Below are 17,007 nucleotides of genomic sequence, written 5' to 3' on the forward strand. Positions count from 1 at the left end.
TGTTACTTGAACTCTGTGAAGCATTTATTTGGGCTGCAAGTTAACTTGCAGTTAACTCTAATGAGCTTATCCTCTGCAGCAGAGGTAACTCTGGGTCTTCCTTTCCTGTGGCGGTCCTCATGAGAGCTAGTTTCAAAGTTCTTCATTTTCTGTATTGACTGACCTTCATGTCTTAAAGTAATGATGGACTGTAATTTCTCTTTGCTAATTTGAGCTGTTCTTGCCATAATATGGACTTGATCTTTTACCAAATTGGTTATCTTCTGTATACCAACCCTACCTTGACACAACACAATTGATTGGCTCAAATGCATTAAGAAGGAAAGACATTTCGCAAATTAACTTTTAACAAGGCAACCTGTTAATTGACATGCATTCTAGATGACTACCTCATGAAGCTAGTTGAGAGAATGTCAAGAGTGTGCAAAGCTGTCATCAAGGCAAAGGGTGGCTACTTTGAAGAATCTCAAATATAAAATATATTTTTTATTTGTTTAACACTTTTTTTGGTTACTACACGATTCCATATGTGTAATTTCATAGTTATGATGTCTTCACTATTATTCTACAATGCAGAAAATAGTACAAATAAAGAAAAACTCTTGAATGAGTAGGTGTGTCCAAACTTTTGACTGGTACTGTAATTATTAACTGATATTGAATTACCAACCTGAAACATGGTCTCAAAAATGATTTACAGAAATGGTATTACCAGAGCTCCACAATCTTAGTGGGCTTTTGCATCTTCCATCAGAGCATGGATGGGGCAATGAGCTGACTGTACCTATAATGATCCAGAGAAATTCACTGACAAAGGGTGCCTGCCTGGCAAAGGCACCCACAAACACAGAACGGCTTACATAAGCATGAACATAGACAACAAGCAATCAGCCATGACTCAAAGCAGTAATGAGATGTGAACTGGCATCCAACTCTTCTGTCATCGCTGCGGCAGTGGCAGACAAAGAAGTGTTTACTTCTTTTCCTTTTTTCTTTCCTTCGAATTTGAGTTTGACTATAACCCTCACTCGGACAGTATTGACGTAAAATACAAAAGAACAGAGGAAATAGTCAACATTGTTTTAATTATATAGGTCTCTTATTGACATAAAGGCATTTATTTTGAAGTGAATGTTGTTTGTACCACACAACTTGATTGATGAACCAAAGGTAAACAGTCCCATGTTAAGGGCACACGACTGTAAAAGAGGCCTTCTATCTGTACTTAAAATAGCGATGTCTGACCATCAACAGTGGGGTCTCTGTCTCCATATCTGGATAAGGCTGATCCCACACAGCTTACATTTCTGTAGTGTGGTCCTTCAATATATCTAAAATATTGCAAATAAACACAGGATGCACATGTAGGTACAGTTATGCCATTTATTTCACTGATCAAATTCCCATCCATCAAATTTGACATGAACGAATCACACAAACCTTCCATTCCCATTTTAACATTAATTATACGCAAGGCTTAAAAATCATTCCAGGTATTTCCAAAAACATTTAAAACATACTTCAAGATTACATTTTTCAATATAACATTTATTTAAATAAAACTAAAACACACATTACTCTAGTCCCTCAGTCAGTGATTTCTTTCAATGGATGGACTTGGATGATATGACATCTCACACAACATCTTCTTTCACTCTCATGATTTTAAGACACAATGTTAATGCACTGGGGTAGGTAGTAAGTTATGAGTCGTTAAAAAAATAATCACTTGAATTGGATCTCTTCTTTTCAGTATTGACCTGTAATCTAAAGTAAAAACACTGATGACGATTTAGAGACACAATCCAAAAATTGAAGGCATGTAATTCAAGATTCCATCTCTCCTTGTGCTTATTGAGAGTAGAAGCCCAGTAGTATTATACTATAAAAGGCCTCTATCTCTGACGGGCTGACTGACTGAGTCAGTCGTCTCTTATTGCAGTGACAGGCAGCTAAATGACGTTAATCTGGGGTGATCCTGAGGTTTATCGTCAGGGATTACAGGAGGGGCAGGCAGGCCAGGCGTATAAAGTGCTGTCCATCCATATCGGCACAATAATCTCATCTACACTGGCTCTTGTTATTAAACTGCATTGGTTTAGGTTTAGGTTTCCTTTCTGTTTTCTGATTACTGATTGTATTGTCTATAGGGTTAACAATCTGCAGATTCTGATCGCAATGCATATAAAATGGCACACAATATATATATAATCTAGGGGAAAGGTTGGGGATCGGCAATGGTGGGATGGGGGATGGCGTGATGCATAGCTGTTTACTTGAAGGACCGGCGGACCTTGCGTCCCTTGAGAGGCTGAGGGGGCCGGTAGTTGTCCTGCATGCAGCAAGGTGCCTCTCCATCACCACTGAACATTAAGCTGCGGAATTTACCCATCTGTCAGGAGAGAGAGAGAGAGAGAGAGAGAGAGAGAGAGAGAGAGAGAGAGAGAGAGAGAGAGAGAGAAAGAGAGAGAGAGAGAGAGGGTTAGAGAGAGAGTTAGAGAGAGAAAGAGAGAGAGAAAGAGAGAGAGAGAGATAAAGAGATAAAGTGAGAGAGATAAAGAGAGAGAGAGAGAGATAAAGAGAAAGAGATAAAGCAAGAGAGATAAAGAGAGAGAGAAAGAGAGAGAGAGAGAGAGAGAGATAGAGAGAGAGAGAGAGAGACCAACAATAGAATGGTTAGAATCATAGTGTCTCGGTGCAACTGTGGTCTGTGGCTCATGTTAAAGGAGTGTCTGTGACCTACTGTGTTCCAGTATTTACATCCCATATTTAGATCACTCAATGAGCAGGATGTGAACTGTTATCCCTGAAACAATACCCATTTAGTACCAACGTTAATATAGAGGTCTAACTGATCATAATGTAGAGTGAAGTTTTAAATGTATTTTGAATTAATGTAGAGAGTACAGGACACAATCAGAGAGAGGAGAATGTAATAGTGTGTGCAACAACACCGGCGTGTAGCGGGTGCATACCTCTCTGGTCAGTAATTCACCTGAGCCTCGTTGTAAACCATGTGGGTCTCGCATTGTCCTGCACAGCCACATGCAATGGCATAAGAACAACCCCCCACAATACCCACAATTGGGAGCAATGGCTCCCCATCAACATCGATGGTCAGCCATAAGCAAGCATAGAGAGTGTAAATGAATGTTGCTATAAGCATGAAAAATGTCTTCTCTAATTTACTATTAATATGCATGACCGGCTCCATCATTTCAGTGATCTTTAGACATTCAAGACTCTGTACAGTCTCATTTCCAAAGTTCAAAATAGGTTTAGAGCAACAGTATCAATTGACACACTGTTCAACTTAGTTCTCATTTACCGTGAGAACTGAAACACTTCTGAAAGTGCATTCATTTCCTTCATTCTATAATCTCACAATCTGCAAAGAACAACTACAAAGGCTTTCTGAGGTTGCTAACACTCACAGATTTAGACATGGGTCCTACTGCATGTAGGTGAAAGGCTTTTCCAACACAACATTGCATCAGTTCTCAGTCAGAACAGTAAACTCTCTCCACCCACTTTATTGCTGCCTTGCACTACTGCTTAACTTATCTTAACAATGCATATGGCTGGAGGTAGCCCTCCCTAAATTTACACTTTATTTTCATCATGACATATAGGGGACAGTGCCTTCGACTGCAGCTTTCAATAAACAAGCATCCTTGGGGTCCCATTTAAACGCTGGCTGGTGAAATTGGACTCGGGGATTTGATATCCCCAAAGGCTCAGCATGGAAAATCAATAATAAGGGGATGTGTCAGCTGTGTACAGTAGCTTACAATAGCTATGTACTGTAGTTTGTGTACGTTTGGTTGTTATTTTATGGTAGGACAAATCATTTTCTGTGTGAATTATTTACAGACAGTCACAGAAACTTCTGAGACAACATAGAGAAATAAAAACGTATTTAGTCCATGACCTATACTTAAGTAACAAGAACATTTCCCAGGACATAGACATATCTGGTATTAACAGATATCTTAAATTCTTGTTAATCTAACTGCACTGTCCAATTTACAGTCGCTATTACAGTGAAAGAATGCCATGCTATTGCTTGAGGAGAGTGCACAGTTATGAACTTGAAAAGTTATTAATAAACTAATTAGGCACATTTGGGCAGTCTTGATACAAAGTTTTGAACAGAAATGCAATGGTTAATTGGATCAGTCTAAAACGTTGCACATACACTGCAAAATCTAAATTGCGCCTGGGCTGGAATAATACATTATAGCCTTTCTCTTGCATTTCAAAGATGATGGCAAAAAAAATGTTTTTTTCTTTGTATTATCTTTTACCAGATCTAACGTGTCATATTCTCCTACATTAATTTCACATTACCACAAACTGCAAAGTGTTTCCTTTCAAATGGTATCAAGATTATGCATATCCTTGCTTCAGGTCCTGAGCTACAGGCAGTTAGATTTGGGTATGTAATTTTAGGTGAAAAATTGAAAAAAAGGGGCGGATCCAAAAGAGGTTAATGTGGGTGTAGGCTGCTTTCGTTGGAAGAGACAAGCTTCCCAAATATGATACTAGCAGGAGTTACTAAATAAGCGTTATGGGCCACTCAGATAATGTAATCTAAAGTGACAGGCAACAGTCTTGACCCTCCCTGTTTTGAGTGAATGGCTGAAACTTCTACTAAAAAACGTGGTTGGTACTTGCTTGATAAACACAAACTTTGTAGCAATGCTCACCAAGACAAGATGGAAAGCAGAAACCTACTGTACACACAAACAAGTCCTTTCTACTGTATTCTACTGCCAAGAAAGCATTTTATTTTTAGTACCCGCACATAAAGTACTTCTAGCTTCATAAAACATTTGATTATTTTCTAAAAGATGTCCTATGACGTCTGACCTCAAACTGACCTCTTTCAATTAACTGGGCCTGATGAAGCTGATTAGTGAAAGGAGAACACATTTCCTTGTTATGAGGATGCTGTATAAAATGATTGTACCTGGGTAGGGCTGACACTGATCGGTTCCTTCAGGACGATCCAGGTGACACTCTCCAGCAGAGGGGGAGTGGTCAGGGAGCCATCATATGTCCAGTAGTCCAGTGAGCAAGGCAACAGAGTTTTGGCATCAAAGTTGGAAAATGTAGTTTGCTTTCCCTAAAGAATGTACAAATTGTGATTGAATACACAATGAATAAACAAAGTCTTACTTCAACATTCCCAACCAATTCTAGTCATTCGAGGCAAGATTTCTAAATCTAAATACCATTTAAGATCAATTTGATTTCACCTTTGATTTGATGGCCCCCAGAGCATCGAGAACCTTCTGCAGTCTGGGGTTTGCAGCACCAATCTATAAGAAACAAGAATTCACACAGCCATCCAAGGGAATCAGGCTACTTTCAGAATGCACTTAGAGGGAAACAAATAAACAGTGTATGAACAATCTGCACCTTCAGAAACACTCCAACCACAGCGAGTCCATCGGGTTCACTAGCGGCCTCACCAAAGCTAGGGTACTTGGTGTTCCAGTGCACCAGATGGAGCTTGAAAAAACAAAGTCAGGTTTAGCTCAGGTAGCCAATGAAAATTCTGATCTGAATCCATACGGCTTGTCCTGTTGTATAATCTAGGTCTAGGACTGCCTACCTCACAGGGGAACTTGATTCCATTGACGGTGTGCTCAGAGCCCCTGTCGTCACTGGCGCCCCAGTGGAAGTGGAACTGCTTCAGCCTGTATATGCCAGTGATGGGGCCTCCGGTCAGTGCTGTGGATAGGAACACGCACACACAAACTTTTAATGTTGCTTTTCAAAATGAACTACGTTTATGAGCATCTGTGTGTGTCCAAATGCAGTCAAATGACATGATTACTGCCATCACGCAATGATAGGGTAGGGTAGGAAACATTCATTTTTAACAATGTAGTCTGCAGATTGATGTGCTTGCTCCCAGCACCACAACAAAAGACAACGACCTGACAACTAGCGTACTTCAGCCCAACGATACTAAAACCTTGAGAATGAACACCTACCAGCCTGCTCTAACGTCACCTATCATCAATGTTATCTACTGTACAGCAGCCTATGTGCACAATGGACAAAGACAATGCATCAAGGAAATGAATTCACCACTGTGTTTGATATTTGTTTTAAGCAAAGCCACTGAAGTTACCATGTAAAGCCACTGAAGTTAACATGTAACCAGTTTGCCGCAGCACTCGTTCTCTTGTTGCCGCTTCCCCTTTCTATTTCACTCCTCCCTTTACTAAATGCTCACCTCATAACCTATGTGAGAAATGGAGATGATAATGTATTGACATATTAGCTGTATATTATTATATATGAATTCAAAGGCTTACTTGAACTGTCAACATCATCCACAAAGCCAACTTGGAAGGAATGGCCATTGTTCAGAATGTCTGTGGAGTTGGATGGGTCATATTTCAGTTTGAGGGGCTTCAAGGTAGAATCATAGGAGGTTTGACCAGGAATAATATCAATAGGAGACTGCCTGGGTCCATTAGCAACAGGAAAGCCATCACACCACTTCTCAGGTCCTATGATGGAAAAAAACATGGGACAGAGTCAAACAGAACAAAAACACAAATGTATCATATTCACTCTATTCTAAACAGTCCGGTGATATCTGTGTTCTCACAGATACATGTATAAATGTATGATAATAACCTAATAATGTAGGGCTAATTATGCATTCATTAACAGTAGCATATCAGAAAATATTAACACTTATTTACAGAAGTTATTTAGTTCCGATAAGAAATGTACTGAGTTATTCATGCAACAAAATCATGCAACTGTTGAAATTTACAGTTTCAACTAGCAGTTCCAAAACTGGAGTCAGCATCAGATGACAATGTAGAATAGATTCTAGAATGCCTCACCATCAGATGGTCCATATCCCCAGCTGTGAGACATGATTATTGACTTGTGTTCCTATGCAATATAATCCCTTTCAATTGTAAAACCAAGATACAAGGATCCAGTTTGTGCTAACCTTGAAATAACAATTGCGAGGGTTTATATAGACTTCCCCTCCTGACAGTAGGCCTACATCAAGTGGGTGGGTTTGGCCTCTTGGTTTTAGCGCAGTCCAGTCATCACAGCAGGAGGTGTTCAAGCACCCATCAATAGACGATCCGAGTCACACCTCCATGTTCATATGGTCCCATTCACTGTGGAGCGCATCGCTCTATCGGTCGACCTTCTATCCGGTGGTGAGAATGAAGCAGACCCTGCTGAGAGCTCACACTCAAGACGTGTGCATTCCAGACAATATAGTCTTGCCAGAAGATTTGGCGTTCGTAGACTAACATTACACACATGTTATGTACGGTTTCTTCACCATGGTATCCTTTAACGTTTTATAGTGACATCCCGAAATATATGTTTTTTTCTTCTGAGAGCAAGGCATGCCAGATTCACTGACCTTGGGTTCTTCCAACGTAGCCTGCGTCCGTAGTAGAAGTAGGCTACTGTATAGCATGTGAGATGTGCAAATGGAAACTGTGTTTCGTTCTAGGAACAGAATGGACAAGAAGGAAAGCAAGGATGCAAATCAAAACGTGATGCATTGTAGGCTATATTTTTCCTTGAACTGCCCATGTCACTTTGCAGCCTGCGTCAGCGAAAAAACCTAATATTTTAAACGCAATCGCCCCTTCCTCTCGAGTGCATAATTTTAAAGGGGCCACGACAATAGACTGCACTGTGCTGTTAGTCACCAGCAGGGTAGTACAGCTGACTAGATTTGCACAGATTGCATGAATAAATATGAAAAGCGTTTTATTATGCACCGACCAGTTTATTGGTCACTTTAGGCTAATAAGAGATGTGGTTTGGAATGAGTGGATTTAAATCAAACATGTGCTGATGAATTATGGATTACATTTTGTTGCTAATGTGATGCATAGTTTTTGGTAATACAAAATATTCCTTAGAATTCTATTTTTCAAGGTTTGGATATTTAATTAATTAATGGATGTGGATAATGGCATAAAGCAAACTGCTACAAGTCCAAGAAAATGCTATGTGCATTTGCTTCCATCTACTGGTACAATGAAGAAAGCTAACACAGACATTTGCTTCCATCTACTGGTACAATGAAGAAAGCTAACACAGACATTTGCTTCCATCTACTGGTACAATGAAGGAAGCTAACACAGACATTTGCTTCCATCTACTGGTACAATGAAGAAAGCTAACACAGACATTTGCTTCCATCTACTGCTACAATGAAGGAAGCTAACACAGACATTTGCTTCCATCTACTGGTACAATGAAGGAAGCTAACACAGACATTTGCTTCCATCTACTGCTACAATGAAGAAAGCTAACACAGACATTTGCTTCCATCTACTGGTACAATGAAGGAAGCTAACACAGACATTTGCTTCCATCTACTGGTACAATGAAGAAAGCTAACACAGACATTTGCTTCCATCTACTGGTACAATGAAGGAAGCTAACACAGACATTTGCTTTCCAATACCATTTTCTTACAAATGACTACACCATGTGGCAGTTGGTGGGTATTGATTCTTGATTCAGATAATTCCTCCCAAACTTTAACAAGATGGTGCGGGTAAATTAAATAGTCATGAATAGGCTATATGGGATAATGTTTGGGATTTTACCAGTTGTGCAGTAAGCATATAGATTGGAGATGTACCTCTCCGTGTCATTTCTATACCAGAAAAACTCAATCAGAAAGTAAATAAAACATTGCATATAATTTTAATAATAACCAATTTACTTAAATTAGCATTTTCATCATATTTTGACACAATCATACATCTGCCCAGCCAGTTCTTTATTTATAAACACATTGATGTGTTTTAAGTAAGCCCTGATTGGATCCCCATATTTGACAGTTGCTTCTCAACATTTTATGTAAGCCCTGATTGGATCCCCATATTTGACAGTTGCTTCTCAACATTTTATGTAAGCCCTGATTGGATCCCCATATTTGACAGTTGCTTCTCAACATTTATATCGTTTTTCATCACTGGCACACATACTCAATGCCCACACATCCCTTTGTGCATTTTGATTTGCAAAGGCTGGATGAGATGATCCATGATTCACACAGTACAGAACATCTTGGAAGGAGGATGTAGAATGTATATTTTAAGAACATACTATTTTAATTATGCTTCAGTATTCTTTAACTGTTTTTTTGCCACACTTTTTCACTGCAAAGGGCACATCATACAGACACTTCTGTTGGAGTGTGGCACAGAGGAGTAGAAGGTTCAGCAATTGTAGATATTTTTAACTGTACAGTCAGTATCATGTACATCGTTAAGTCATATTTGTGCAAATCATACTGCGACTCATCTTCTTCAGACAAATAAACAAAAGGCCTGCATAAGGCCTAACCTTCCGTCCTAAGAAAGGCAGCAGTAGTCAAAGGCTGAATGAATACATTAATATACAAGAGAGACACTCCTCTGTAATTAGTTGTACTTGTATTGATATGACCTCCACACACTTCAGCCCTCCAGTTGAGTAAGTGGCCTGAAGCTACTCAGTACTATTAGACAAAGTCTCAGTGAAAAGAAGAGAACTCATTATGGCCACAGAAAGAATGGCTTAATTTCGAATGATATACTCCACATTGATTTAGGGAACTATTCATAACTATTAGCAAGGGGTCAAATGACAATGCTTTATTGGCTTTATAGTGGGAGAGAGGATGGGGTAGCATCAATCAGATAACTAAAATAAAATAAATGTGATTTTCAGATGACTGGGACAAAGATCTTACTATGCAGGTGCCCATAGACTGTAAAGATAACATAGTAAACAAAACCTAGTTAAGGTAGAATGGAATGAAAATAAAATGGCATAAAATGGCATTGCAGAGTGAGTGCACCTATAACTGCAAATACAATATTCAGTAGTGAGTATAGCCTACTTCTCTTTCCATTTTTCATGCAGCCATTTGATGTTACGATTTTACTTACACTGAATGAGCATGATTACATTTTAAGGATATCAAATACATATTTATCTTCATTTCATCCATTCAGCTACTGCATGCTTCTTTATGCACCTAATCTGAGGAACAAAATCGCTCAGGAAGAATGTCAGCTCTGACCGGGGTGTGAATTAGCCTCTTTTCATGCCAGATGTGTGTTTTTGTCCACAGTTTCAGATGGAAGAGTAAGCCTGCGTATGGAAAATGGAGCAGGAGGCACGGTGGGGTGGGATGGTGAGCTTTAGGGATCCCCAAACCAATATAAAGGTATTATCATTAGATAGTATGTGAATGTGTCATAAGCCATGGCAACATGTTTAGAATTAAAGGAAACTAGCTTTAATAAAACAGAATATTTTGCTCTCTGACCCATGGCAAAATGTGTAGCGCTGCAAGAAGTGAGCGGTTTTCCCCAAAATATATTTGATTCCTACTCTGATAGCTCTGACTTGCAAGAACTGGCATCAGCAGTCTAACAAAAGATGAATAGTTTGACCTTCACAGACAGCTAAGTGGAACGCTTTCCCTCTCATGTTTTAAGTTTCTTTACAACGATCCAAAAAAATACAGTTCCAGTCAAAAGTTTGGACACACCTACTCATTCAAGGGTTTTTCTTTATTTTTACTATTTTCTACATTGTAGAATAATAGTGAAGACATCAAAACTATGAAATAACACATAATCATGCAGGAACCTTGATGACAGCTTTGCACACTCTTGGCATTCTCTCAACTAGCTTCAACAGAAATGCTTTTCCAACAGTCTTGAAGGAGTTCCCACATATACTAAGCACTTGTTGGCTGCTTTTCCTTCACTCTGCAGTCCAACTCATCCCAAACCATCTCAATTGGGTTGAGGTCGGGTGATTGTGGAGGCCAGGTAATCTGATGCAGCCCTCCATCACTCTCCTTCTTGGTCAAATAGAGCTTACACATCCTGGAGGTGCGTTGCGTCATTGTTCTGTTGAAAAACATGTGATAGTCCCACTAAGCGCAAAACCAGATGGGATGGTGTATCGCTGGAGAATGCTGGTTAAGTGTGCCTTGAATTCTAAATAAATCCCAGACAGTGTCACCAGCAAAGCACCCCCACGCCATCACACCTCTTCCTCCATGCTTCAATGGTGGGAACCACACATGCAGAGACAATCCATTCACCTACTCTGCGTCTCACAAAGACAAGGCGGTTGGAAACAAAAATCTCAAATTTGGTCTCACCACACCAAAGGACAGATTTCCACTGGTCTAATGTCCATTGCTCGTGTTTCTTGGCACAAGCAAGTATATTATTATTATTGGTGTCCTTTAGTAGTGGTTTCGTCACAGCAATTCGACCATGAAGGCCTGATTCATGCAGTCTCCTCTGAACAGTTGATGCTACGATGTGTCTGTTACTTGAACTCTGTGAAGCATTTATTTGGGTTGTAATTTCTGAGGCTGGTAACTCTAATGAACTTATCCTCTGCAGCAGAGGTAACTCTAGGTCTTCCTTTCCTGTGGCGGTCCTCATGAGAGCCAGTTTCATCATAGCGCTTGATGGTTTTTGTGACTGCACTTGAAGAAACTTTCAACTTGACATTTTCCAATTGACTGACCTTCAAGTAATGATGGACTGTCATTTCTCTTTGCTTATTTTAGCTGTCTTTGCCATAACATATAAATATATATATTTTTTAACCTTTATTTAACTAGGCAAGTCAGTTAAGAACAAATTCTTATTTTCAATGACGGCCTAGGAACAGTGGGTTAACTGGCTGTTCAGGGGCAGAACGACAGATTTGTTCCTTGTCAGCTCAGGGGTTTGAATTTGCAACCTTCCGGTTACTAGTCCAACGCTCTAACCACTAGGCTACCCTAATATGGACTTTATCTTTTACCAAATAGGGCTATCTTCTGTATACCACCCCTACCTTGTAACAACACAACTGATTGGCTCAAATGCATTAAGAAGGAAAGAAACTCCACAAATTAACTTTTAATAAGGCATACCTGTTAAATGAAATGCATTCCAGGTGACACCTCATGAAGCTGGTTGAGAGAGTGCCAAGAGTGTGCAAAGCTGTCATCAAGGCAAAGGGTGGCTACTTTGAAGAATCTCAAATATAAAATATATTTTGATTTGTTTAACACTTTTTTGGTTACTACATGATTCCATATGTGTTATTTCATAGTTTTGATGTCTTAACTATTATTCTACAATGTAGAAAATAGTCCAAATAAAGAAAAACCCTTGAATGAGTAGGTGTGTCCAAACTTTTGACTGGTACTGGATCCACCATGTCATTTTTTTTTTATATCAGGACATTTTTAGATCCAAAGTGTATTATAGCATAATCCGTCAGTTCATACAAAATGAACGCCCATCTCTCGAAAAAGCAAGATTTTATTTCACTGTCTTCAGTCCCAAACTTAAAAACTTTATTACATCATCTTCACAAACTAGTTTGCTGTCGTTCCTCACAGTTTTGGCTGATCAGCAGAATTTTTTGGCAAACTAAATTGCATCTGTCATGGGTTTTCTTCATGTCCCCCTCTGTTTGTGGTGACAGCAGCGTAGCTAATGAGCCACAGTTGTGGACAAGATCACTCTGTTTTCAAAGCAGATGCCAGTTCTCATTTGATCTTCACTGAATAACCTGCATTCTCCTCTCCTCCACTCCTCCACTCCACTCCTCCACAATCCCTACAATACCTCACAGGATGGGATGGGAGAGTTTCTTATTGTCTAGTAGTGCCAACCCACAGTAGGTTGAGCTGTGTGAGCATAGTAAAGTTATAGTATGTGATGTTTCTTTATAAAAATGTGTGAGATATAAGACAGGTAAAGAAATAGCACAGATTGTACATTAACACTAAATAATGTTTGTATGATACTTTTATGTCAGTAGTTCTCTACTTCAATACTGTAACATTTAGGGCTGGAGGACACTGAGTTTAGTATTCCTGAATAGTCCTGATAGTCCTGAATGTAATCCATCGGCATTTCACTTTAGCATGTTAAAATGACTTTCAATAACACAATCATTGCCACATTAGTTACTAACACAGCTACACTGTGTGTGAGATAATTTGAATATTGATATGAAAAATTGGACACAATTGTTTGGAATTATTTTATTTTATAAGGGCCCCTAACACGCAATATACTGCTCCTCTCTCCCTGTAATGCTGGATTATTGGCAATGAAGGGAAACAATCTGCTGTTGCTTTTTAGGGATCATGTTGACCAAAACTCTAGGAAATGCTGAATAATTAGGCTATTAATAGCCCGTACCCAATTGCATTTGTTATGTGTATTTGTATGCTGTACATAAAGGTGTTTTGGCACAAGTATTTACATCTCTGACTTCAAATGCCATTTTTTTACCAGTTCAAAAATAACATTTGAAAATATGACAGAGCAAATAATTGTTATTAAGTCTGTTTTATGTCTCTTGTTATGCACTGAAGGAAAAGGCACATTTTATAATTTATAATATAGAACTATATTCTATTCTATAAAATTATAGGCTATTCCTAACCCAATCGTCTATTGCAACAGAGCAGCAGCTTAATTTGTTTCCCTCTCCTTAGTCCTTCTCCATGCCGGGTCTTATTGGCGTCCTCGTTTTTCCAGTATGTGGGTTTTCGTCCTCTCTGCGCTGCAGCAACAGAGCGAGCTGTCATGTGCATGGAACAGAGGCTCGTGCGGTTTGATACCCAGCTATACAGCCACCACCAGTCGCTCTTTCTTATTATTTCTCATAAAAAAATATCGTTTCATTTAGGATTTATCGAATGTCACTCCACTCATGAATTCTGACTTGAGAAGACTGAAGGTAAGCTTTCAATATTTTCCCTACATGCTGCATGTTTTCCACCATAGCAATAGCGAGTGGTTGATTGGTACATTTTTCCAATACTGATGCTGAGGAACGAACCACATCATTAGCCTACTATTATCTGCCTTATTTGACAATTGTTTGTTGACCGAAAGCCATTGTTTTCAATGGGGCTACATTGTAACCACCCAGATGACGGTTGTCTCAGAAAGACTTGCATCACACTAGATGTGAAATAACATAATTCTATCGCCGATACAGCAGCCCACATCAGTTGCACACAGCAGCGCACCATAGGACGCTTGATGAAGACAAAAGGCAATCCCTACTTACTGCTCTTTCACATGTCGTGAATAGTCTGTGTGCTATTCGAGATCAACCTATTGATGAATGCAGTCCTATTTTCCTTAATACAGTATTAAATTATTTCCTGGTGATGGAATGCCGTGCATGATGTCGTGAATCATCTAAGTTCAAACAAGTTGTAGCAGATTTAGCTTTTGTCATTGTAGTGTTTTCAATTAAACGACAGTTTCTGCCATTAGCACGTATCAAATAACCTACCATTCGTATGACACATTTAGTATTAAATAAACGTATACTGTTGCTCAATGTTCGCAGCAGTGTTCAATGTTATAGAGAGATAGACGTTTATCATCATTCTGACAAAGAGAGAAGAGAACATCAGTGTTGCAGATATATCTATTTAACTAAGCAGGTATCGGGAGGTTTTTGCCCTCTTAATTTTACATTTTAGTAGTCACTCTTATCCAATTTACAGGAGAAATTAGGGTTAAGTGCCTTGCTCAAATATATATCTGCAGATTTCTTCACCTAGTCAGCTCAGGGATTTAAACCAGCAACTTTCCAGTTACTGGCCCAACACTTAACTGCTAGGCTACCTGCGGTTACCTAAATATTTAGTACCTAAATACTAAATACTATTGATGTTTTTCATGGAGCTAAGCTGAGCTAAGATATTATTGGAATCATAGGTACAGTTGGCAGTTGGATGTTGTTACATATGTTACATATTCCACTTGCAGAACTTTACAAAATATTTTAATTTGAACCTTATCCTCTTGTTGAACTTAAGAAAGTATGACAAAGCACTGTCACTACAATAGCCTACACTCCTTTTACTGTGACATCACAAAATAAGTAGGCTATTTAGATTTGTGCATCTCTCTCATCGTCTGTATGTCACAGTGCCTTTATCTTTGCTCAGAAATGTACTTTCTCTCGATTTCTCTCTCTCTCTCTCAGAGGCATTGGAGCAATATTTGTCGCACAGTAACTGGAATGTATTGTCTGAGACGGTCCTCTTCCAGTCTTGGATTGGTGTTTGTTTGAGAGGCGACAAAAGGCACTACATCTGATTAAAGGTCCAAATTGGTCCAGACAGAAATACTTCATACCGATGTTGACTTAACTGGCTTCTGTCAGACTGCCATTTTCTGCCATTTTCTTTATAGTTTGTACATCTACCAAGATGTCACAATTATTTTATGTTGAAAGAAAGACCTTAAATATGTTAGGCTTGGCTACTTATCATCCTCGGTCACTTTTGAGCCCTTTATCAATTTCACTGGATCAGTATGCCCATTTATGTCTTGTTATTTGGCAGCAACAGTAGTAAACACTGGGTTAATTAATTTAGAGACATTTGGTTGTCAACTTCGTTATGCCACACACTCTGGGGGGGAGATAGATACTGTATTTCAATTGAGTTAGGACCAAAAATATACTGTTTGTATTCCTAAACATTTGTTTTATATAGTTTGTAGATAAAGAAGCAGTGTCAATGTGTCTTAACATCAAGGGCTGCAGTATCACAGTATCACATAGTGGAACCAATCGTCAAGTGCCAAGCATCCTCTGCATCACAGTCCCCCTCTCACTGTGTCAGAACTATAACAGGATTACAGAGATGTCATTTCTATATAAAAGATAGAGCATATGTACGTACATACTCTACCCCCACAACAAATATGCTCTTTTTCTCATCCTACCACAGACTGCCACTGCTGAAAATGAGATGTTTAGATGTTTCATTCAGATGAACTTGAAGGAAATCTGACATCTATAAATATAGCACGTCTGACTTGTACTCTCTGTAATGTCATCACAATTGCGTACAAAGGAGAGGAGGTTTAGGCTAACATTTAGTCTGACTAGTACTCTGACGTCATCACCATGGGTAAAAGATAGAGGAGGCTTAACATTTGGTCTGGCTGCCGAATGCCTGTCAGTGTAGGCTGGTCAGTTTGTTTCAGCCAGTGGTTCGTCATCATCATGCAGTGGGGATAGATGACAACCGAGTCCTGAGGAGGAGGGAGGAGAGAGGCCTGTCCAACTGCGGAGGAGGGTGCATAATCAGATTCATTAGAGCACAGCTAGTCCACTGTGTCAAGTGAACTGGCGCTATGTCATTTCATCTCTGAACAGCGTCAGCTCCACACAGCCAGAAATAGACTCCAGCCGTGGCTTTGCTTTTAGAACTGCAGCCAGCTCTGTCTCTTCCACTATAAAATACATGGGATTCTATTATATAGGGCTGGAGCAGAAATGAAAAATAGTCTAAATCAGGAGTTGAATCAGTGTGCTGTTTTATGTTGTAATTTGTTATTGAGACAATACATTTCCTCTGATTAAAGCTGAGGTTCAATTGGAATGAGGTGTGATAGCTAATAGGAAGCTGGGTACTCTGTAGTAGACTCTGTGGTAGACCTTTGTCTGGGACTGAGTGACACTATCTGTGGTCTTCCAGACAGATTTCTGTATGGATCTAAAGGACAAACACTCCTGGAACACATTCTGCTGTACACACTCAGTTTTGTATTCTTGTTACAATCACTACCTGGTAGATTCTTGAACAAACTCAATAGACAGGTAATAATAGTGGTTTATATCCTCTTCATGATAGCTAGCGTTGGTTTATCTGTCAGCCCAACAATGCCTATTCCTCTCAAACGTCCTCCTGCTCCACTAGTCCCCAGAGAGTCCTTCCAATGGCTTATCATCTAAACCATTCAACCACTGGGGAACATCATACTACATTAGGTCAGGTGTAAGCCACAATCTCTCAGGACAGTTTGACCCTTGTCACACTTCTAATCCAAGCCAAGCCAAAGCAAGCTGTGCTGTGCTATCCTGGTTACCCATCCACCATAGTTGCTGGAACCCTGCTGGAAAGAACCATGTGAAAAGAAA

At 39.4% G+C, this 17,007-nt stretch overlaps 2 protein-coding genes across 7 annotated transcripts in view; one reads left to right on the forward strand and one right to left on the reverse strand.

The window, feature by feature from the left end:
- Positions 1-1,367: 1,367 nt before the first annotated feature.
- On the reverse strand, positions 1,368-7,067 carry cahz (carbonic anhydrase). 2 transcript variants are annotated; one of them, XM_036984497.1, is made up of 8 exons: positions 6,876-7,067; positions 6,333-6,530; positions 5,621-5,739; positions 5,425-5,517; positions 5,262-5,324; positions 4,973-5,128; positions 2,976-3,033; positions 1,368-2,392 (listed from the first exon to the last, which is right to left on the reverse strand). In XM_036984497.1, the coding sequence occupies exons 1-7, from the start codon at positions 6,907-6,909 to the stop codon at positions 2,992-2,994; spliced, it is 705 nt and encodes a 234-aa protein (XP_036840392.1). In that variant the 5' UTR covers positions 6,910-7,067; the 3' UTR covers positions 1,368-2,392; positions 2,976-2,991.
- A 6,541-nt stretch (positions 7,068-13,608) lies between these two features.
- The window catches only part of dlgap1a (discs, large (Drosophila) homolog-associated protein 1a), a 111,759-nt gene continuing 108,360 nt past the window's right edge, over positions 13,609-17,007 (forward strand). For all 5 annotated transcript variants that reach the window (XM_036985978.1, XM_036985980.1, XM_036985979.1 and 2 more), the window contains exon 1: positions 13,609-13,791. The gene's annotated coding sequence lies outside the window, so the exon portion shown is untranslated. The remainder of the gene's footprint in view (positions 13,792-17,007) is intronic.

This window comes from Oncorhynchus mykiss, chromosome 8 (assembly GCF_013265735.2).
Source record: "Oncorhynchus mykiss isolate Arlee chromosome 8, USDA_OmykA_1.1, whole genome shotgun sequence".
In the NCBI taxonomy this organism is placed as follows: Eukaryota; Metazoa; Chordata; class Actinopteri; order Salmoniformes; family Salmonidae; genus Oncorhynchus; species Oncorhynchus mykiss.